Source organism: Ranitomeya variabilis, chromosome 4 (assembly GCF_051348905.1).
Source record: "Ranitomeya variabilis isolate aRanVar5 chromosome 4, aRanVar5.hap1, whole genome shotgun sequence".
NCBI lineage: Eukaryota > Metazoa > Chordata > Amphibia > Anura > Dendrobatidae > Ranitomeya > Ranitomeya variabilis.
This window is the reverse complement of record NC_135235.1, coordinates 272,603,141-272,627,088: the sequence shown is the minus strand read 5'-3', so window position 1 is coordinate 272,627,088 and position 23,948 is coordinate 272,603,141. Positions and strand designations below refer to the sequence as shown.

At 38.2% G+C, this 23,948-nt stretch overlaps 1 protein-coding gene across 2 annotated transcripts in view; it reads right to left on the bottom strand.

Annotated features, from left to right (window-relative positions):
• Nucleotides 1-3,652: 3,652 nt before the first annotated feature.
• The window catches only part of ZBTB16 (zinc finger and BTB domain containing 16), a 124,562-nt gene continuing 104,266 nt past the window's right edge, over nt 3,653-23,948 (bottom strand). For both annotated transcript variants that reach the window (XM_077249959.1, XM_077249960.1), the window contains exons 5-7: nt 14,592-14,762; nt 7,706-7,873; nt 3,653-6,635 (exon numbers count right to left, since the gene is read on the bottom strand). In XM_077249959.1, coding sequence (XP_077106074.1) covers nt 6,406-6,635; nt 7,706-7,873; nt 14,592-14,762 — 569 coding nt within the window. In that variant the 3' untranslated portion in view covers nt 3,653-6,405. The remainder of the gene's footprint in view (nt 6,636-7,705; nt 7,874-14,591; nt 14,763-23,948) is intronic.

The following is a 23,948-nucleotide window of genomic DNA, read 5'->3' as shown; positions in this document are numbered from 1 at the left end:
GACTAATGACGTAGCCCTTGGATCAGGGTCTTGCAAATCTTTTGCTCAACTTTAACCTAAAGCAATATCCATTGAGGACATTCCAAAATAGGTTTGACTCAACCATTTCAATTTAGCATGGATTCTCAAAAAAAGGCCAAACCTTTTCATGATCCAGGTTTGACATAACCTTTCCCCACCCACACTAAAAAAAACCAAAAAAAAAAAACAAAAATGCTTCTAAGACTTCCTTTCCAAACAACGAAAAGGAGCGGGTATGGCAAAAAGCAATTTTGTCAAATATTGCAAGTGTTGGAACCCAATGCTAATCGTCAAGGCTGCCTTGTTCAATGTTAATAGCCTCAGAATAAAGCTAGGGATGGTAGGGGGCAGATCAATTTGTCAAGAATACAAACTGATCAAGTTTTATTAGCATATACTTTCTCGGTTCCCCAACAGAACATATGTATGTAAAAATTATATATAGATCGGAGGGGGAAGAAGTCCTAAAAACAAAACGTTAGAAACTTTATGATACATGTGCATAGTTCTACAGTGAAAGTATATATTTCACACGGAGGACAGTAGACAGTGGGATTACAATGCTATAGGACTGTTTTAATAGAGTCCTGTGTCTCTCTTAGCTTGTGGTGGCTCCCATGTTGCTGCTAAAAAACAATTGGAGAAGGTTGTGGTTGTATTCTCCAGGGTCATAACATCTGGTAAGGCTTACTCCTACAAACTGCAGCGAAGAGTCAACACAGCCAAGCATGGGTTATTGGACCACAGAAAAAGCAAAAGTTTATATCATGTAAGACCAAATGGGCAGGATAGTAAAAGTCATACAATCTATAAAATACGATGCACGTATTACATTATTGCAATAACTCAAATGCAACAAATGAATATCGGCATTAATAGGTCTAATGAAAGCAACCATTTTCAGAATCCCATTTGTGCTACCAACTAAAACTCCAAGATTACTACACAGCGACAAAGTCTGAAATGTAATAATTCATCACCTTATATGAGCCTCTGTTTTGGTAAACCCCCCCAAAAAAAAAAAAAAAAAAAAAAGCAGCAAAAAAATAACCAAAACACAAAACAAACATAAAAAGGGAGCGAGGAAAAAAAAAGAAGAAAGAATAAAGAAAGAAAATAAAGTATTTTAGGCAACGTAACCAGTGGGCACCCAATAAACTAGGCAAAGGGTGCTGAGGTAGACTTAATGTTTAATCACTTTGATGCTTGAAGAGGGGGTCTGCCAAAAACAATGCCAAACCCACCGGCAAAAAAATGGTTAATATCCATTCATAAACACTATACTCCATTTTATTTAATATTATTAGCATTATTATTATTTATTTTTATAATTTCTTGTTTCTATTAACTTTTGACAGCTGTTGCGACTGGCACTTGTGCTGTTACAATGTGGAGGCTAGCTGAACACAAAATAAAGTAACAAACAGAGAAGAAACACAAAACAAAACAGAATAAAGTCATAAAAAAAAACAAAACAGAAAACTAGGGGGGGGGGGGGAAGGGTAAAAAAAAAAAAAGCCACAATTTGCTTGGTCCCCTCAGGGCTGTTGGTCCGTAATGCTACAATATATGTACACATATATATGAACAGATAATGTTGCTGTTTATCCAGGCCTTTTACAAAAGCACATGCAAAAAACACAACATGAGAGGTAACAACAAGAACAACGGAACAGACTGACTGCTTTGGAAATGGATTCAGGAGTGACTGTATGGATAAAGGACATTTGAGTCTATGGAAGAACTGGTCAAAAGACGTTCGTTCCCATATATTCCTCTGACCAGATTTGGGGGGCTATGTTCAAGAGTGGTGATGGTAAAACAAAAGCATGACTCTTGCAATCAATGCGGTTAGAAGAGAGTTGGTGAGAGTCTTTGATACACTTCCTGTTTATAGACTCATTTCCTTTCTGTGTACTGCGCTAACCTCAACTTAGAAGAGGTCTACAAACGGAAGTTGAACACTTAGATGACACATCTGGCTTTTAGTATTTTTTTTTTTTTTTTATAATTTTGAAAACACTAAATAATATGTGTCAGGTTTTCTAAAATATTTTACTTCCCAGAAAGCCAAAACATTTTTTTTAAAAATTGTTGCGATAAGTTACTCAACTATCGTATTTTTTTGCTTTGACGATTTTTAATGAAATATTCCAATGCATGAATCAAAGTGTCATTAACTAAGAATGTTTTCAAAGCTTAGAACTTGGGAATCAGCAGATTTGTTTTCCGAAAAAGTTAAAAAAAAACAACTTTCTTTTAATTGACCAGGCTAAAAAATAAAAATTACCGGAAACTGGAAATATTAGTAGAACAGCCACTTCTGATTTTCCATCCAAAACATGCTGTCACAGTCAGAACAATTGTGATAAACTGCAGCAGATATTCATTTTTTTTTCTTTTAGAATGAATACATAGGTTTGGTAGCTGGACACCGTTTTCCTGCATTTATTTTTAAGATTTTCTATTTTTTTTCCTTAAAATGCGTAGGCACAAAGAATTAGAGAAGCAGTCTGACAATATAGCTGGCAGAAAAAAAAAAAAAAGTGTAACACATGAACATGGCAGAAATATTAATGTGTTCATGTATTATGGATGTGGTTCATGAACTTCTGAACACATCTATGCACCTTTTGAGCAATGTTACAAACAAGAAAGTATTTTTCCAGAATATTTTTTTAAAATCCGTTTAATCTGTCACTATTGGAGCAGGTATGTTGCTTCATTTTTTAGCAAAGTTTTTTTTTTTTTTCAAAACAAATTCTACATGCATCTGCATTTGAAAGCCTAAAAAGCTGAAATTACGATGGGCTTCTTAAGACTGCAATGCCATTTTTACTCAGTTATATACCGTAATCAAATTTCTTGATGAACTATTTTTTTGAAATTTCTATTTAAAAATACATTGGCTCTCATTTATTGGAGGCTGTAATTTACACCATAAGGCACGGTTGTAAAATTTTCATAAAAATTTCTTGCACGGCAATTGACGAGAATATTGAATAAAGCCAATTACTGTGCAAAACATCATGTATGTATGACATGTATGAATATATATATATATATATATATATATATATATATATATATATATATATATATATATATATATATATATATATATATATAATTTTATTTTATTTTTTTTCACGAATATTTGAGCCCATGGATCCATTATATGTCCATTTTGCAAGCCGGCAAGGAAATCTCGCCATACGATATATATATATATATATATATATATATATATATATATATATATATATATATATATACACACACACACACACATACATACAGTACACAGTAATTGGTTTTAAAAAATATACTATTATACAGTTTTCATGTATAAAAATGTATAGTTATATCAACATAACTATATATTTTTAAAATATTTTTTTAAAGACAACTGATGTACAAAATATATTATATATATATATATATCTCAATCACTGCTTTTTTTTATGCCAGATATAGTGCGAGCTTTATGTGCAGAAATTATATAACAATTCATTATGGCGTAAATTATATACAGTCTTCAATAAATAAAAACCGATATATAATAATGTAACATCAGGCACAAACACGCAAGTTGCAAAAACTTGATTGCCTACTTTTTTTTTTTTTTTTTGCAGTATTCTCAAAAATAAATTGACCTGCAGGAAAAGCAATACAAAGCTTTCCATTATACCTCTTACATCAGATAAAAAAGGGGCAAAACAGGACTGTGCCACAACTAGACCATAGATATCTGGCCCCAAGGGTAAAAAAAAAAAAAAAAGCATGTCAGCTATGATAAGTATTTGTCAGGGTCTTGTGCAGGAAAACTGTATGCTTACATTCCAATGCCAGCTAGAAGTGTCTGAATAAGCACAATACTGTATGACTTTCAATACAATTTTTACACGCATGGTCCGGCTCGACCATACGCGCATTACACACATACGCACACACACACAAAGTCTGATTCACATTACAAAAAAAAATATATATAGATATACAGAATATGTAGGCCCAAAACTGACAAAAAGACTAACAAATATTACAAAAATATCACAATTCTGTGTATATCTGCCCTTCCCCCTAACAATATTCCAGGCTTGTTTATTTGTGAAGTTTCGGGAGGAGAAAATTCAGAGCGTACTACTTAGGGAGGGAATAGGAAGGAAGAATAAAAAAAAAAAGTTTGGAGTTTGTCTTTGTGGAACAACAACTTTTTATAATCCCTTTTCTGGTGTCTGGTGAGGAAACTGTACAAACACTTTACATTTCTGCCTTGAATATTTTGGCTGGCTAACATCTTTTTAAACACGAGTCTGCATTGGTACGTAATGTGAAAAATATATATTTATATCTGCCAACAGAGTTAATACTTTCATCACCTTCACATTATGATTATAAAAAAAAAACAAAGAACAAAAAAAACATCTAAACTTCTATTCACAAATTCAAGTTTAAACCACAGATCCTTCAGTCACCCTCCCCCTACTTCCGAGAGCTACAATAAAAAGAGTCTCCAATACGGGGAGCCATTTTTATTTTTAACCATCTAAAAATGGCAGAAGACAACAGCAGTATCCTAGCCCCTTTATACAACCAAGGGGAATTAAAAAACAAAACACAAAAACGCAACATGGCCCCTTTGAAGTAAAAAGGTCAATCTTTCTCCTCTGATATTCCCCATTTTCCCAAGTAAGGCTACCTACAAAATAATCCCCTACACCTCTTATATTTATATAAATGCAGCTTAAATCACAAAACAAAATGAGATGAAAAATAAACGATTTCATTAAGCGTAAAATAAGATTAACATGGAACAGCATAGGAAGCAATAAAAAAAAAAAAATAAAATAAATGAACATAATATAATTAACCCACCTGCTGTCAGAGAGACCTAAAACGCATTGTAGGCATCTCTTCTGGCAATAGGTTAAGAGGTAGCTTTCATGAGTAAAAAAAAAATACAAAAAATAAAACAAAAAGAAGCCCAAGCGTAATGCAAAAGGGCAAGTCAACCCTAGATTTAATACCATATTTGGTACGCAAAAAAAAAAAAATGTTCAAAGAATTGACACCGTCATCCAGCCCATTCTTAATTTGGCACATTTCTCCTACAATGTGTCAAAAAAAAAAATGCCATAAATTAGGCATTACTAAATATGAGGTCATCAAAAAAATAAATTCAAGTACAATGTGCTAAACATAATAACAAAATTAAACAAAAATCAGAATCTATACAAAGAAGCAGCCCCCTATTATTTCATTGGCTTCTGAAAAAAAACCAGAACGATGAGTCACAAGAGGATGTTGGGAATTCAATTTGTTTGTTTTTTGTTTGTTTTTGGAGAAATGGGAAACATACAAATGAACCAAACACATCCATTTACAATAGTGGCTCTAAGGGTGAAAGGTTTGGTCTGGTTGGCATCAACGCAGAAGCAAAAATAAGAAAAACGTTTTTAGACCATATGACATTAATGCCAATATCATTTTAAGGTTTTTTTTCGTCGTTAGGTCAACCTTTGCTGCCAGGACTACTAGTCACAGCCAAATCAATGGAAATGCCCATTTGACGATGAAGAATAAGTACTTTTCAAAGTGCTCGGCTTTAAAAAAAAAAAAAAAAAACCTTCCGGGCCATTATGGAAAGTCATCACATTTCCATCAATGGTGGATAGATCTAAAGAAGATTGGAAAGTCAACTAATGAAACATACAAAGTATTTACGTCCAAAACTGAACTAAGTGGATGGAGGGGAAGCTTAAATCGGAAGCCAACTCCCTTCAGTGCTACAAGGTGAATACCAAGTGGTATTACAGTTTATGCTCCACATTAGAGCACATTTTTAGTTTTTTTTTATTATTTTACAATCCAGTTTAATCTGGTTTGGTCACTATTCTCAATCCAAGAGAATCTAGATTATAATGCCATACCTGCTCTTGTGTCAAAATGACGAAATGTTAAGCGACAAACTCAAAATCAATTTTGAATAAGTGAAAATTTTTGGAAATCCAAAAAAATAAGGAAAGAAACCATACTGGATTAGTAATTGCTCTGTTGAGTTAAACATTTCACTCTCAATTTGTTAATCTGGAAAAAAAATGGTAATAATCGAACATTGAAAGATCATTCTCGTAACTCATGGTCTAAAAAGGTGGTAAAACTCAAATGTAGGGGAAAAACACAGCAAAACTCTTGAAAAGAACTTTAAGCCTTCCACACAAAAAAAAAGCCAAATAAGGATGGATGTGTTTGATTTTTTTGCTTTTTTTAAGTGGATTTAATTTTTTTTTTTTTTTTTTTTCTAGAGGTTTATATTGCTTGGCCTTCCCAATTATCACTTTCGAAAACGCCTCCCTTACAAATATTTAGAGTTTTCCCCCATTAAACATAGCACAAATACAAGTAGGTCTTTTCGATTCTCCAGTCAGCAGGGATGTCCTCTGGTTTGTGGCTCTTCATGTGCTTCTGCATGGCAGATAGACTGGGACAGTATTCCAGGCAGATGGTACACTGGTAAGGAGAGGCTCCGTTGTGGGTCCGGAGATGTTTGATCATGGCAGAATAATCTCGTGAGCGCTGGTGGCAGAGTTTGCACTCAAATGGTTTTTCACCTATTAAATAGGTCAAAATACAGACGTATGTTAAGGAAATGGTCAAATATAAATAAAGCAAGTGTCATCAGAAAGTAATTTCCAGTTTAAATCAGGTTTTTATATTGAAAGTTATTTTTTGCATTTTTTTTTTTTTTTTCCATAATTTGTCCTTTCGATTTTTCATTTCACCAATCAATAGAAGAAAAAAAAAAACTTAAAATTTTCACAGTGGCCTCAAGGCCTAAGACTAGACTCTCACTTCCTGGTCTGTACAGATGCGTTTTCAACAGCTTCATTATCATCACAGACAGGCTGAGAAGCAAAAAAGACATCCACTAAACATGCAGTAGATAACACAAGATTCACAGGAGATCCACTACTCACAATAGGTGTTGTCACATCTGTCATTGTACAGGAGGAGGAGGAGGAAGAGGGGAGGAGGAGGTGAGCTGTGACATCACCTATTGTGAATGGTGGCTCCTGTGTTATCTACTGTATATAGAGGTGTTATCAGTCATTGTACAGGAGGAGGAGGTGAGCTGTGACATCACCTATTGTGAATCCACCTTTATATGCAGCAGAAAACAAAGCATCCAGCATTTATAACAGGTCATGTCACAGCTCAGCTCCTCCTCCCTCCTGTATAACATTTGACCGGATTAGAGCATTCCTAGTTTATACTTCTATACAAATGAATGGGGTCTAATGTCCAGTAAGAAGATGTAGTTGAACTTGAATATTAATAATTAATATTAATAATAATAATATTAAGCCCAGAAGCCAGTGTGAAAGTTGCAAGATTTATGTTATGGTTTTCTCTTCAATATATAACCAAAGCACCCTAAGACAGTGACCTACAGCAGGGTGGAAGTCCAAAGCCCAAACAAAAAAAAATCATGCAGGATAAATAAAAAATCATAAAATATAATTTCTTTTTTCAGGGCATACATTTTATCTATTTTTGCAATTTTTTGTGACCTGCGACTTCTATGTTAATCGATCCTTTTCCAATTACAAATTCTCCCAAATATCACACACACAAATTGCTTTATACTCTTTGCGTATTGAACGACCTTCCGAAATGTTACCTGTATGAACTCTGTAATGTGTTTCCAGTTGGTGCTTCAGACTGAATTTCTTTCCACAGCCGTTACACTCGTACGGTTTTTCTCCCGTGTGGATACGCTTGTGACCCTTCAGTGTACTTTCATCCCGGAAACAGCTTCCACAGAACTCGCATTCGTATGGATGGTCACCTAAAAATACAAGATGGTTACATTTACAGATTCTTAACAACGGGACAGGATTCACACTTCATTATAAAAAAAAAAAAAATGTGCTTTACCCATCCTCCATGGGTCCAGTGCGGTGCCTCTGCTACAGCCTTGGTCTCCATTATTTGGCTGCAACGGTGACGTCTCGACAGTTCTGCAGCCGATCACTGAGCAGCTTGTGCAGTCCACCTTAGCAGAGCTGCTGAGCTTAGTGATTGGCTGTAGAGATGTTGATGTGCTGAAACCGCTGCAGACAAACAATGGAGATCGAGTCAGCAGCGGAGACTCAGTACTGGACCTGGTGAGGGTAAGTAAACCAGTGTTTATTTTGCAATGAATTGTGCCTGTAAGTTTTTTTTGAAAGAGGACAACTCTTTACTAATGGGAGCAGAATTAGGCAGTGCCGCCATCATTCACAGCTGTAATCTCATGCCTCCTCCCATGAGCACAGGTAACATGCCCCCGATCACTAGGGAATAAAGATGGAATAAAGGATTTGCAGGACTCCAGTCCATCCGCCAGGTCAGTAATCTATTCACAAAAGATCTATTCCGTGCACCACTCCGTAGTCTGTGCAGCTTGGTACAACCTTCCACGATGATGTAACAATATAACAATCCAAAGTCCAAGGCACCAGGCAGTCTCCTTTAGATGATCACTTTACAAGTAACAACGTACACAAAAAAATTATGCATGCAACGTTTTGGCCATACAGGGCCTTTATCAAGCCACACCATCTTATTTCTATGGCTTGGTAAAGGCCCTGTGTGGACGAAACATCACGTGATTACTTTGTCAGTAAAAATGTACACAACAAAATTAGTATTCGAAGGAGATTGCCTGGTGCTTTGGAAACTGGAAGGTCAGTAATCTATGATCACTGGACAGGAACCATACTGATCTCTTTACCTCCTGCCACTCCCAGCCCTTCTATTGATAAACTGGGCTGACACATCATCACCATTATAGCGTGATGGACACATGATGTCGCGTCATTAACAGGCTCACGACCAGTGGTCAGGGATTATTTTACCCAAAGAAGAAGTCTATATTATATTTTTTTAATATTTGGAAATAAATATATATATTAAAAATATTTAAACAAAACTATAATATATATTTAAACAGTATAGGCATGCATGTCGTTTTAATGTTAAAAATGATTATAAATTTTATACATACACTATTGGCGGGGAGAGGTCGAACTTGATGGACCTAGGTCTTATATATATACACACACATTACATACATTATATAAAAAGACACATCTGCATGTTTTTCTCAATATCTGACGTGAAATCAGAATAAATGTTCCCTCTTCAGGGAGAGGGAGAGAGGGAGAGGGAGAGGGAGAGGGAGAGAGAGAGGGAGAGAGATACATTTCTATCGCTAACTGCAAAGTCAAAAGTTTAGATACACTAAGATTACTATGCCTTTAAACAATTCTGGACTGCCCATATGATGATGTCATGTATTTGGAAGCTTCTGATAGGTTTTTGGGCAACATCTGAGTTAATTAGAGACACAGCTGTGCATGTACTTCAATGCACACCTGAAACACACTGCTTCTTTGTATAGCATTATGGGGAAGTCGCAAGAAATCAGCCAAGATATCAGGAAGAGAATTGTGGACTTACACAAGTCTGGATAATCCTTAGGTACAATTTCAAGATACCTGAAGATGCCTCGTTCATCTGTACCAACAAGATGGGAATGTTCAGCCATCATAGAGCTCAGGAAGGAGACGGGTTCTGTATCCCAGAGATGAATGTGCTTTGGTCTATCATGTGCAAATCAACCAAGGACAAAAGCAAAAGACCTTGTGAAGATGATGGCAGAAGCTGGTAAGACTGTGTCAATATCCACAGTGAAAAGAATACTGTATCAACATGGGTTGAAAAGCCACTCTGCCAGGAAGAAGCCATTATTCCAAAAGATACATAAAAAAAGCCAGATTAATGATTGCAAATGCACACAGGAACATAGACCTGAATTTTTGGATATGTCCTGTGGTCTGATGAACCTAAAATTGAACTTTTTGGGCAAAATGACCACTGTTATGTTTGGAGGAAAAAGGGAGAATCTTTGAAGCCTAAGAACAGCATCCCAACTGTGAAACATGGGAGTGGCAGCATCATGTTGTGAGGTTGTTTTGCTGCTGGAGGGACTGGTGCACTTCACGAAAAAGATGGCATCATGAGAAAAGAAGATTATGTGGCAATACTGATGCAACATCTCAAGACATCAGCCAGGAAGTTTGGGCGGAAATGGGTCTTCCACATGGACAGTGTCCCAAAGCATACTGCCAAAATGGTAACTAAGTGGCTTAAGGATAACAAAGTCAATGTTTTGAAGCGGCCATCACAAAACCCTGATCTCAATCCTATTGATAATTTATGGCCAAAGCTGAAAAGGCCGGGGTCAGCAAGGCGACCTACAGACCTGGATCAGTTAGTTACACCAGTTTTGTCAGGAGGAATGGGCCCAAATTCCGACCAACTATTGTGAGAAGCTTGTGGAAGGAGATCCCAAATGTTTCATCTAAGTCATTCAGTTTAAGGGCAATGGCACCAAATACTAATGAAATGTATGCAAACTTTGGACTTTGCAGAAAGTAGTAAAAAGCCTTAAAGCATTCTCTCTCAATATTCTGGTACTTGGAAAATAACTATGGTAATCCTAACTGACCTAAAACAGGTAAGGTTAATTCTGATTCCATGTCAGATATTGAAGAAAACCTGTCTGTTTATATAGTGCATACTTGTGGTTTCAAATATATATACCATATATATATATATTTATTTATTTAATTTTTTTTTTTTTTTCCCCTTCATTACTACATAGATTTTCTAATATAACAACAATATATTTAAATATATATCAATTAAAAAATATTTAAAGTTTCTAAAAAGTGCATGTACTTGTATCTATCATAAGCAACGGACTAGTAGTTAATTGGATCAGACAGGATTAGTGGCAGAGATCGTCCAACCTGCTGATAAAATAAAACGAACACCATAATGCTGGTGTGAACATAACATATATTTAATTTTATGTGTAGAAAGCAAGGACTAAAAGGACACTTACTCCGGTATATCAGCAGAATCCTCAAATGTTATCACATATCAGTGAGACAAATACAGTAGTATTCTGCTCCATGCATGTGCAGCCGGAAAACAATGATACATGAACACACCCTGTTTATATGGCACACATCCTCTCCTGCATTCAGCCAAGACTACAGACGGAAAATATAATAAAGAGGGTGACAGGCCCGTGGCTCTTTATTTATGTCAGAAGGCAGAGCAAGGACAATAAAACCAGATTGATCACCGCAGCCCCAGCTCATGAATATTTAAAATATTACTGATTCCACTTGTCACTGTAATTGCAATTTTCTGCGGGCTGCAGATCGGAGGCCCTTGCGTTTACGGCGGGGGAACAAGGGCGCCTGTATTTTTTCCTCGGCCGGCCTGCCAAGCGTGTAATGTTCTCGTTGCTTCATACATTTTCTCCGACTCCCGGAGACTTTAAGTCATCCGCAATGACCTACGTTTTTTCATTATCCTGGTGTCAGACCGCGGCTGTGCCTCTGCATAAATTGTCCTCCCGGTTACACGGGTGCTATCTACTTGTATTCTTTTATTACGATCCTTATTTCCAAGCTTCACCACTATAAACATTTGATTAAAAAAAATACAAATAATTTTTTTTTTACAGGTAGTTTTAATCAGCCATATCCAGGAGTAGATCAGAAAGTGGCCCACCGCTGCAAATATTAAAGGCAGCCCCTAATCTATCCAGTGTGTGTAATTGTTAATAGACTTCAATACATAATTAAGATCAAGCGATGCATAATCGGCCTCTTGCGACTGTGCTAAACAAGTGTTTGCACTGGAGAAGGATGATGAAGAGTTGAAGAGCATCGGCACATAGGAAGAGATTTTTGCGGGGGTTCATTGCAAACGATTCTATCGTATTTATCAATTTCTCAAACCATTTCCTTAATGGCCCCCATACACATTCAAAGGTTGTCCACTACTCGGACATCCCCTTCTCAAATGTAAAATAATAACAGTCTGTACTCCTTTCCGTTGCTGGCACGGTTTTAGAAATGTCGGCACTAAATCTCCCATAGCTCTCATAACATTATGTCATGTGAGCCCTGCAGCAAAACACTGGCCGAAAATGGTCCACTCATCTCCTTTGGACGAAATGGACATCTGGAGGAAGTGAGATCTGCTGCTCCACAACTTTGGCCCATTATGGGCTACTGATTGCTATGTAACGTGAGCCCCAGGAGACACAGTGCCGACATTCCAGTACCAGAGGAAGGTACAGACTTTTTTTTAAATGGGGGAATAAAGTAAATGAGAAAGGGTTGTCAAAATAGTGGACAACCCCTGTAAAGTCTGCCAAACCTGACTATTTTGGCAAGAATTATCTAATGTGTATGGGGGGTATCCTAACCCATGACGTTGGGAAAGATTAGGCTTGGTTCAAAATCAACTGCCCAACCCTGTTACTCCAGGAAGATAAACCGCGACCAGTGAATTTTGGCAGTGGCTTTCTTCGCTCTCCCGATGGAGAAGACAAGCAAAACATTTGTATTTATAAGGTAGTCGGAGACGCAGCTTTTGACTAAATGTAAATGAGCATTTAGCAGACCATTATCTTTGCATATGGGCACATCATCCACAGGTATCCCATGTACAGTAACATCTTGAGTCAATGGTTGATGAAAGGAAGTTAAGTTAATAATGGTTGAAATAAAAGCTTGTCCATCAAGCTTAACCAAAAGGATGGTAAATAATAAAAGGCAATGTGGTATAGGTTCAAGTATACTGAAGGATCCAATCTGCCTTAATAGAACTAATCTTTCCATGCCGATCCAAATTGTCGATCCACTGGACCGACCATATGGAAAAGTTTCTCAGTAGAGGTTTCCCAGAAAGTTGAAGCTAAAATTGTATTAAAAAAGTTACTTTAGAATGTGTCTGCAAACAACAGAAGATGGTGTTTGGGAGCGTAAAGCTTGGAGATCGTCAATCTTCCAAGAAGTCAATTAGAAAGAAAAATAATATGGTGATACTAACCAGAAGTATCGTTATCCATTGTCATTACAAGAGAACCAGGGTAAGGGCGATATCCTATGGAAGCCTTTGAAAACATAGATGTATGTATAGCTAATGGAAAGTTTTTTTGTTTTTTTAGCATGGCTGGCCCAGAAAAGGCATGGGAAAATGAACTAGGACAACCATATGCTCAATATCTAAAAATCAGCGCCAATTGACTAGGAACCACAAAGGGAATGGTAACGCCCAGTTATACATTTATTCACAAATTTCTAGAAGGAATAACAGAGGACTTTATAGTTATAAGAAAGAGGCAACTAAATGGGGAATACAAGCATTTAGTAAAACATCAGGCTTGGCAGTAGGCCCATTTTTAATCAAATTACGGGGTTTACATTTTTTTTTCCAGGGGAACAAAATAGAAAATGTGATACATGATGTGTGACACCATCATTTTACTCAGGAAATACTTTCTGCCATTCATCAATACTAAGAGTATTCATGTGATGAGCTAATATAAAGAAGAAAGTTTTGAAGAAAGTTTACATGGTGCTGATTATTGAGCAAGTAGGGTAAACCAATGTTCAATGGGCACTGTATATGCCATTATAGCCCATGACCTCTTCGTCCAAGAGGGCAACTAAAATATACATCAAGCAAAAATGAGGCGCGTTCGGATTGACTATTCCTACCAAAGATTTACATTTTATTTACAAATGGGTCTAACCCCTGTGGCCAGAAGAAAGGCGGTAACCCACAGCTTCTTCTCGCCCCTATTGCACAGCTATTATGATAGTACATCAAGAGTCCGTCTAAATCAATGCCAGGAGGCTGACAGTGGCTTTGCTATCAAACACAGCTGCTGATGTTAAGCACACAGACTGGGCACGCATGCTGAAGACACCTCTTGCATTATTAATGAAAGCACGCGCCGCTCTGCAGCACAAGACAAGGAGGGGGATCAATTGTCTACCTATTACACTTCCTACCCCTCTCAACAGAAAAAAAAAACAAAACGTTGAGCGCTGGTCAGTGGCGGCGAATAAAGAGTTGCCTGCCGTGAATTATGCCGGCGTCACTTAGATGACTTTAGTAATTGTAAACTGTTTATATCATCAGATGATGAAAGTAAGAGGTCATTGGTCATATAACCAACCTTAGGGGAGGTGGAATTATTGGTTCTTCTACAAAGGTTCATAACAGATGGTAGTTTGCACATCGGTGCCAATTGGAGCTTCAGCGTCTTCTTTGCTTTCTGTCTGGATTGCAAATCGATTGATGCCAAGGCTAAGTTGCATTATTTCATGTCACACTTTCTCAAAGACCAAACTGTATTCCCATTACATATTAGTAGACAACTAGTGCGGTCTTTTATGACTTTGCCCTATGTGAGCAGAGGCTTTGGTTTACGGTAGTAAGATGTCTGACCAACTAATTATAGCACATGAGGAATTTCCAGTCTAGTGACCAATAACAGAAAACAGTTTGTAGCATTCTGTAAAAAGGTAAACCTTCAAAAAAAGGCGCAATATTCTCCTGGGTAATAGACCAACAAATCAACAATCTGCAATCGAAAGCAGCAAAATTCTGAACGGTGCTGTCCATGGTGCTGTAACGTTTCCTACCTGTGTGTGAGCGAAGGTGCCGTTTTAGTGCGGTATGGCTTGGAAAAGTCCGGTTGCACTCGCTGCAGATGTAACTTCGCACTCCCGCGTGGACCTCCATGTGTTGCTGGAGAGCAGTTTGAGTCTGAAAGCGCTTCCCACAGAGGAGACAAAACACGGCCATATCAGAACCTGGAAGAAACAGATGACAAGATGACACATCATTCAACTTTGGATACACAGCAGGAATCATGAGCATGCTGCAACCTGTGATACATCCATCTCCAGAAGCCTGGTGGCCAGCCTATGGGCCTCTGGGGCAGATACTGACATTTTTATTAGGAATAGTGGGAGATGCTTGCACTACGTACAAAGCAGGCACATACAGTATAACGATCTAGTATGGAGAATTCGGAGACATGGCTTCGAACTCCAGAACCCCTCTAAGAAGGTTTCCCAAGGCAACGATCAATTGACTAAAAAACAAACTCAATGTCTCTTATTTGTAAGTTTAATATCATCTAGCTTTGAGGTAGAAGGAAACATATTAAGTGTTCTCTTACTATGAAGTGTCCGGAGCTCTTTGCACCGATTGTTCACAACTCTACCCTTCAGCTCTTGAGAGATGGCTTTACATCTATTATGGTGACCACTACAGCAGTCAGTCAAAAGCAGAAAGCAGTGGTTGCAGAGAGTTCACTGGCAAGGACACTTTCCACCCAGTTATTGAGAGATTTACTTTTACCATTTTGCAAATAATCTAGCTGCCTTGGAGACCGATCACCACTGTTGGACAGCAAAACACAAGCACCTCTAACAAGCTCTTGTCTATTGAGCTTGTAAGCACGGTTTTGAATGTTAGCGGAAACACTGGAGTGCACTATTACCTAGTAATCCCAGCTAGCGTCATCACTAGGTTTACAAAGCTTGACTGAGGCAGTGGTCGGTCTCTCAGGCAACAAGCAGTAAATAAAAGTGTTACCATCTCAAGAATGGCTACAAATGTTGATAAACTGCAAATTGAAAAGTGCTTTTCCAACCGTTCCTTCAATATTCATCAATGAAGACAAAAACACTTTATTAAACAAGCGGCTCAAAATTTTCCTAAATTTTTTTGTAGATGCTGCTGCCTGTTGCACCCTTTCTTGCATCTCATTTTAGAAATACCGTTCTTAATATTCACAAACACATCATGAAAACATTGATTTATATATTCATCTGAAATACAAAGCTTAAAAGAAATTCATTACATGAAAATGAGAGAGAAAAAAAGAAAACAAAATTTAAAACATTCTAAGAATTTAATCCTTAAATCATTTTAGACTGGGTACAAAGACACAATGAAGACGACATTAACGACATTAGAAGAGAAGTCCGCTAGAATCAAACTTAAGATGGTTTTAATAGAGTACATGTCATTTACTTCAGATGGAAAAATTGATGAAGATTATTATGAAAAAAAAAGAATTACCGTATATTTATGTACGCGAGTAGTCTGAAGTTACATCAAGGCCAAAAATACAAACCAAATTAGGTCAATTTTATGGCAAGGCAAAATTCAATATTTTTTCTTTGCAAAGGTAGAATGATCAACTCGACACAGATCAATAGCTTTGATCACCAACATAAAGTAATTTCGACATAAATTAGATGAAATGTGTGGCTTGATTTGGCCTCCTACGTGCATACAAACGGTCCAAAGTAATATCTCTATAGCCTTTTCTTAATTCGGATCACTGTTACAAAATTGCAGAACTTAATTTTCAAGACATCGTTTATAGAGTAACTGCACTTTCAGAAAACTTTTGACATGTCGTATTGACACATCAAATGTTTAGATCAATTAAATCAATTATGTAAAAGTAAACTTACTCTTTAGGATCTGTTGGATCCTTTTGCCTGAGAAGTAGAGGAAAGTGTTGGGTACAGGTCCCAGAAGTAGGAGTGCTGTAGGTTTTTCACAGGTTTAAAAGAGCACCTTTCATTGAATTTTAAATATAAAAAGAGGTTGTCTTGACCTCATCATTGATGGCCTATCCTTATGACAGGTCAACAATGTATGATTTATGGGGGTACGACACCCTGTGACATTAGCTCTTCCGGGGGTTGGCTCAGTTGTGAAACTCTGTCGACTGTATAGTAGCAGCAGCCGGGTACTGTACATCTGTCACCTATTCAAAGCAATAGGGGAAGATGTGCAGAACAAGCCTGTAGCCACTATTCCATCAACAGAGCTACGCAAGTAAGCAGTTCCGGCCACCGCCAACATCGGGCACAGCTGACCAGTGGGGGTACCGGGTGTCGCACCCCCACCAATCAGATATTGATGACCTATAAGGATAAGTCATCAATGTTAAAGTCTCAGACAACCCCTTTAAACAGATTACCTCCACCAATTGCAGCTGTTTCAAAGATTTTAGAACAGGTATTCTGTTTATTCTGTGCCTTTCAGTTTTAACGTTATGCCTACAAATAAAGAATAGTTTTCCTTTATCCATATGGGTGTATACCACAGAACTTCATTTGTCTTTTCTCCTCTGACTCTGGCCAATCAAGACAGTCACACCCAGAGAAGGGGGCACAGAAGAATAAGAAAAAAAAGCTGTTCCAGAGTAAATGGAGGAAGGCTAATAAACTGGATTTTTTAATTTAAACTCTGTATCTTCTCTTAAGGTCCCCTGTAATGGGACACCACTTCAAATGAAAAATCCCTCCACACCTTTTTGGATAAGGCCACCCTAGTAAACACATGTAGACTGATCCTTTTCTGACAAAGGTTTCATCCCCCAAAAATAAATAAATAAAATAAAGCTGCCTACTTAGGATAAAGTACAGTACACCTTCATGGGGGTCAAGTGTTTGACTTGAACCATGTACCTTTAGAAGGACAAATAAAAAGGTTGAGAACTTTTTGCCAATTTTAGGCTTTCATATACAAGCCGTAAAAAAGGTGTCAACTTAAGTAACCTCATGTCAGCTGAGAAAGGAGTTGTACATTTTGGGCCAGTTCATTATTAAGCGAAGTATTTATGAGGTAGAGCATAATGGACATGTAATGATTTTTCATTTAAAAAATATATTGAATCATTCATGAATGGAAACCCCCATGTTTTATGTTTATGCTGCAATAAATGTATAAAAGTAATGTATTTCTAACAAAAAAATGCATAAGAAAAGAGAAGAAGAGAAAAAAGTGGGGAAATACAAAAATAAATCCATTAAAACAAAAAATGCCTGCTTTCAAAACAGCTTTTTTTGTGCTTCCATTTCTCCCCATCTAGGAGAAACGTAATTGTTCTTGTTATACTAAATGTATAAATGTATACTATTATTTGATGCAATTAATTGCCGCTCACAAACGATTTAAGAGATAAAAATTGCATTATCGCAAGGGGGTGTATGTTGACAATTAATGTTCGTCCTGAACCATTCATGGTGAAATTACGCAGAATTGCCGCTTTGGAGAATTAGCTATTCAGCGGGTGTTTTTACCCCATTCTCTCTTTTTAGGGAGAAAAAAAAAAAAAAAAACTGCTACGAAAATTTGTATTCAATAAATTAAAATAAACACACACAGACACAAGGCTCATTCAGGGAACTGACGTCTTAATGGCTTTTTCTCTCTTTTAGAAGATTACAAATTAAGCAGCTTTTAAAGACATTTTATACAGGATGCAAAGAGAGGCCTGGAATAGGCTCGCTATTCATTTCCCTGGTAACCAAAATCGTGTCTGTGCAAGTGGCCCATACTGTACTACGAACAATAGGCCACACGGCCGCAAGGACGAAATACTAAGGGGAGAGTAATGTATACAATTCATTTAGCTGGAAATTAACTTTTTCTCTTTTTAATTAGCAGTCTAAAAAGCTTCAAAAGCAAATTCGAGAAAGAATACGGTGAAATTAAGGCATCTTGTTGTTAGGGACTCTACGGCCATACAAAGTATGCACATTTATCTCTGGTTAAAAAGAAATGGCAGTTGCTGAAAGCAAAATGGGCTGACTGTCTGGGAAGCCGCACCTCACCCAAGATTTAGTGTAAATGTACCGGTTACTAGCCTGTTTTGACTGAGGAGTAAGAGTTTTAGGATTGCCACCACATGTCAGGGACGGAGGGTTATATCTGGCTACTCTGTGAAGGTGCTTACTCTTCCATACATCTTCAAAAGCTGTTCCATTTGACTGCCATTACACAGTCACCCTTGGATGGGCCAAGCATGAATGTGTTCTACGTGAGAAGTGGATATTAAGATATTGCCAGACATTTCTGTTGGTTGCCGGTTCATAAAATTTGGCACATTTTGATGTGGCCTGCAAGGATTTTAAAAAAAATAAAAATGATGACCATGTCCATTATTTTGGCAGGGTTTACCTAAACATTTCCCCTTTTCTAATTTGAACTTTGAATATACCCAAAGTTTACAAGATTGTTTTGAATAATTAGCAAACTTAGGACTAACGACAACCATGTTCATCTCGTCAAAGAACAAAAAGGTTCAGATAGTGAAACTTTACAAAAATGATGAGAGTTGGGCATTCCCATAAACATAAGCTAGTTCACATGTCCTGCTGAATTACTTGGGTTTGGCCAAAGATTGCTCCCATTTTATATGTAAACCTTTTGGCCATTGGAATAAGTATTGCAACCTCGATGTAGTATCTTGTAGAAATATTTAATGTCTCCGTATCTAGGGTTCACTTCAAAAGAAGTTTTTGACCAGTTTGAAAACTTCATGAGCTACGCTAAAAGCATTCTCTTGAAAATCCTCCTCGGCTATAGAAATTAGACTTCATAGTGCGTAAACCTATTAGATAGATAATTTAAGATGCAGTGATGACACCAGAAGTCAATATGAGAATAGCTATGGGCAAATCAACAATCAAGTCACTGGGCAAGGTCTTCATATCGTGGACCATTTCACGGTGATGAAGTCACGGCTCGTACATAGTTTGGCTTTTTCTGTGGCAACATACGGATGCGAAACCTGGTCGATAGAGAAACAAGACAGAAGACGAATCAACGCTATCGAAACATGGTGCTGGAGAAGGATCTTATCAATACCATGGATGGTAAGAAGAATAGACAAATCAATTTTGGAACAAAATCAAGTCAGCCATGTAATGCAAATAAAGAATCATCAAGCTACGACTTGCCTACTTTGGACACATCATAAAAAGACCGCAATCACTGGAAAAGGACATCATGGTCTTAAGAACAGAAGGAATAAGGCGAAGAGGGAGATTAGCAACCCTATGGCTTGATACCATCAAGATAAAGGCCGATAAGACCCTGGTGGACCTACCTAGGCTTGCACACGATCGATCTTCCTACAGAGCGTTCATCTATCGAGTCACCATGGCTCATGATAGAGCTGAAGGCCATTAAAAAATAAAACAACAACCACCCTATTGAATGAATCATGCAGAAAAGTATAGATGAATGTTGACCATCTGGGGTTTATTTAGAGTTTTATGTACCTTAGAGCAACTTCTAACTACCCCACCCATCTTTAGCTTGCTGCTCAGATGACCCAATGCTGCTGCTAGGCTCTAAATGTGTTAAAACTCACACACACACACACACAATAATATATATATTTATTTCCTCCTTTTCCCAGCATAAATTAGTGCACTCTCGTGCCACTATTAATGCACCCTTATCTGACCATCTATATATATATAATTGTCTAAGGGTTTTTTCTGTCTGTCTGTCGTGGAAATCCCGCGTCTCTGATTGGTCGAGGCCGCCAGGCCTCGACCAATCAGCGATGGGCACAGCATGGCGACGATGATGTCATAAAGGTTGCTTTGACCAATCAGCGACGGGCACAGTCTGCCGCGAATTTGCCTCGACCAATCAGCGACGGGCACAGTATCGACGTAGATGTCATAATGGTTGCCATGGCGACGATGATGTCATAAAGGTTGCCTTGACCAATCAGCGACGGGCACAGTCTTCCGCGAATTCTGGAATCATCATTGTCCATATACTATGGGGACATGCATATTCTAGAATACCCGATGCATTAGAATCGGGCCACAGTCTAGTACATTATATCAATGTCCCATTGTGTCACCATGTTATTGCCCCTTATATTAATAAGGCCACCTTGTCACTCTGTATTAATAGCATCTCTTTTGTGCCTTTATATAATAGTACTTCCATAACCATAATAATTAGATATTTGCAGGCTGCATAATGAAGCAATATAATGGTGCCACCTGACAAGCTTCCTGCACTTCAGACATCTGCAGACCAGACCAAATACCTAAAGCAGTCTGTAGCTTCCCACAGTAAGCGGTGGAGCAGGGAACCGACACTCTCTACTCCGCTACAGTTTTCAACTCTAACCACATCACGAGAAAATGGAGAGTATTAAAAGCAGTGCCTGTCCACATTCAGTTGAGTACCATAACACCCCAACCCCAAGTGCAGTCTAAACTTCTGCAACAACCAATATCGTTACATCACGGTTAGTCAAGTTCTGTATGCCCAACAGACTTGCAAAGGTTTTGCGGAGATGCCGAAAAACATTTGCTGGAAAAAGAACACTACCACTTCCCTTTCCGTAGTCTGAATATGCATTTTTGCCATAGAGTGCATTCACCCACACTATCTGATAGCTTGGACATTGAAGATCACAAGTAGTAAATATATATTTCAGAAACTGATTATAAACTTACATTGTGCAGCTACAAACTAATCCCAACCTACGTGATAAATAACCATCAAACAATCAAAGGCAGATGAAAGGGCACAGTCATGGAATCGATATCGCGGTAGATAATCTGAATATTTCCCACTTCAAGACACAAAACAGGATACGATTTGTGGCATTATTCGGCATCAGTAGGTATCTCAAGGGTTATGAAGAAAAAGTACTTTAGCAAATTCATAGCTACAATTTCTTTTGTCACACCAGAGCGGTGTAGTTGAGACGTTCTAGCCAGCTAGCAGTCTGTGGCGTGAAGTCGGAGTGGGTAATTAGTAAACATGGCGTTTCTCCACTAGCTCATTGGCATGCGAGCCGGACGGAGGGAGCCTCGTTTAAAATGCAGCCTGACGGAGCTTTGCGGGCTGCAAACCATTTGTTAGCTCCTATTGAAGAGGCTTCGGGGCCAGTGGCAATTAAACTGGAATTAGTGTTTGGAATGAGATACAGCAGATTCATACCGGGGAAGGGAGAGGGGACGGGTGGAAGTGTTAAGGGGGGCAGCCTGACTTCTGCAGAGTACCTTTTCTTTTACCATCAATATCCTCCCTCTCTTTCTGGCTTTGTTTCCGGAGCAAGGGAAAAAAAATAAAAAATACGTACAGCATATGTGCTGGAGACTGTGTAGCAATTTGTTTAGAGCAATTATTGCCTGTCCTAGCACAGTGCATATAGAAAAGAGTTACTCTAGATCTTCCAAAAAAGGGATTTCCCTCAGTAGTGGCCAACAAACTGAAGTGCTACCTTTCATATTAAAAAAGGAATTTGTCAATAGGATCAACCCTCTAAAGCCATCTATAGTATATGGGAACGCAGGTCATAGCTGAATAAAATGATGATACCTTGACATCAGCCATCCGATGTCTTCGCTAATTTACATATTAGAACATGGATTTATCTAGACTATTAGGATCTATGGGTTGGAAATAGATCTCCACGAGAATCTGCCTCCAGAGCACACTGTAAATGATGTTCCCAGCGTGAAAGATGTAGATCAGGAGAGCAGGCTGTCAGTCATTACATGTCTCACACTGGTAACATCTCCTTTGATGTCCTTTAAGCTCTGAAGGCAGATTCTTGAGGAGATCTATGTCCGACCCATAGATCTTTAAGAGCTCATTTACATATTAAGAAAACTAGGGATTTCTCTGGAATAAGACATAGGATTGCAGATATCAAGGTATCATTGTATTCCACTTCCTACAACCTACATTCAAATATAGATAGCTTAGGATAGTTGATCCTATTGACAGATTTCCTTAAATTTTTCCACCAATGACTGTTTAAATTCTTGATGCCCTGTCATGCTGTGTCAAGTTGAAACTCAATATTGGAATGCCAAGCCTAAAAACGTAGATGAGACCTGATTAAATGGAGACTTATCTTAACCCCTTCATGACAGAGGGATTTTTCGTTTTTCCGTGTTCGTTTTTCACTCCCCTCCTTCCCAGAGCCATAACTTTTTTATTTTTCCGTCAATTTGGCCATGTGAGGGCTTATTTTTTACGGGACAAGTTGTCCTTTTGAACGACATCATTGGTTTTACCATGCCGTGTACTAGAAAACGGGAAAAAAATTCCAAGTGCGGTGAAATTGCAAAAAAAGTGCAATCCCACACTGGTTTTTTGCTTGGCTTTTTTGCTAGGTTCACCAAATGCTAAAACTGACCTGCCATTATGATTCTCCAGGTCATTATGAGTTCATAGACACCTAACATGACTAGGTTATTTTTTACCTAAGTGGTGAAAAAAAATTCCAAACTTTGCTAAAAAAAAAAAAAAAAAAAAAAAAAATTGCGCCATTTTCCGATATTCGTAGCGTCTCCATTTTTCATGATCTGGAGTCGGTTGAGGGCTTATTTTTTGCGTGCCGAGCTGACGTTTTTAATGATTCCAATTCGGTGCAGATACGTTCTTTTGATCGCCCGTTATTGCATTTTAATGCAATGTCGTGGCAACCAAAAAAACGTAATTCTGGCGTTTCGATTTTTCTCATTACGCCGTTTAGCGATCAGGTTAATGCTTTTTTTTTTAATTGATAGATTGGGCGATTCTGAACGTGGCGATACCAAATATGTGTAGATTTGATTTTTTTTTATTGATTTATTTTGTTTGTGGCAAAAGGGGGGGTGATTTAAACTTTTTTTTTTTTTTTTCACTTTTTTTTTTTTTTCTTACTTTTACCATGCTTCAATAGCCTCCATGGGAGGCTAGAAGCAGGCACAGCACGATCGCCTCTGCTACATAGCAGCGATCTGCTGTTCGCTGCTATGTAGTAGAAAATGAGGTGTGCTGTGAGCGCCGACCACAGGGTGGCGCTCACAGCTACCGGCGATCAGTAACCATAGAGGTCTCAAGGACCTCTATGGTTACAATGGAGAAGCATCGCCGACCTCCGATCATGTGACGGGGGTCGGCGATGCCGTCATTTCCGGCCGGATGGCCGGATGCAGTAGTTAAATGCCGCTGTCTGCGTTTGACAGCGGCATTTAACTAGTTAATAGCGGCGGGTGAATCGCGATTTCACCCGCCGCTATTGCGGGCACATGTCAGCTGTTCAAAACAGCTGACATGTCCCGGCTTTGATGCGGGCTCACCGCGGAGCCCTGCATCAAAGCAGGGGAGCCGACATCGGACGTACTATCCCGTCCGATGTCAGTAAGGGG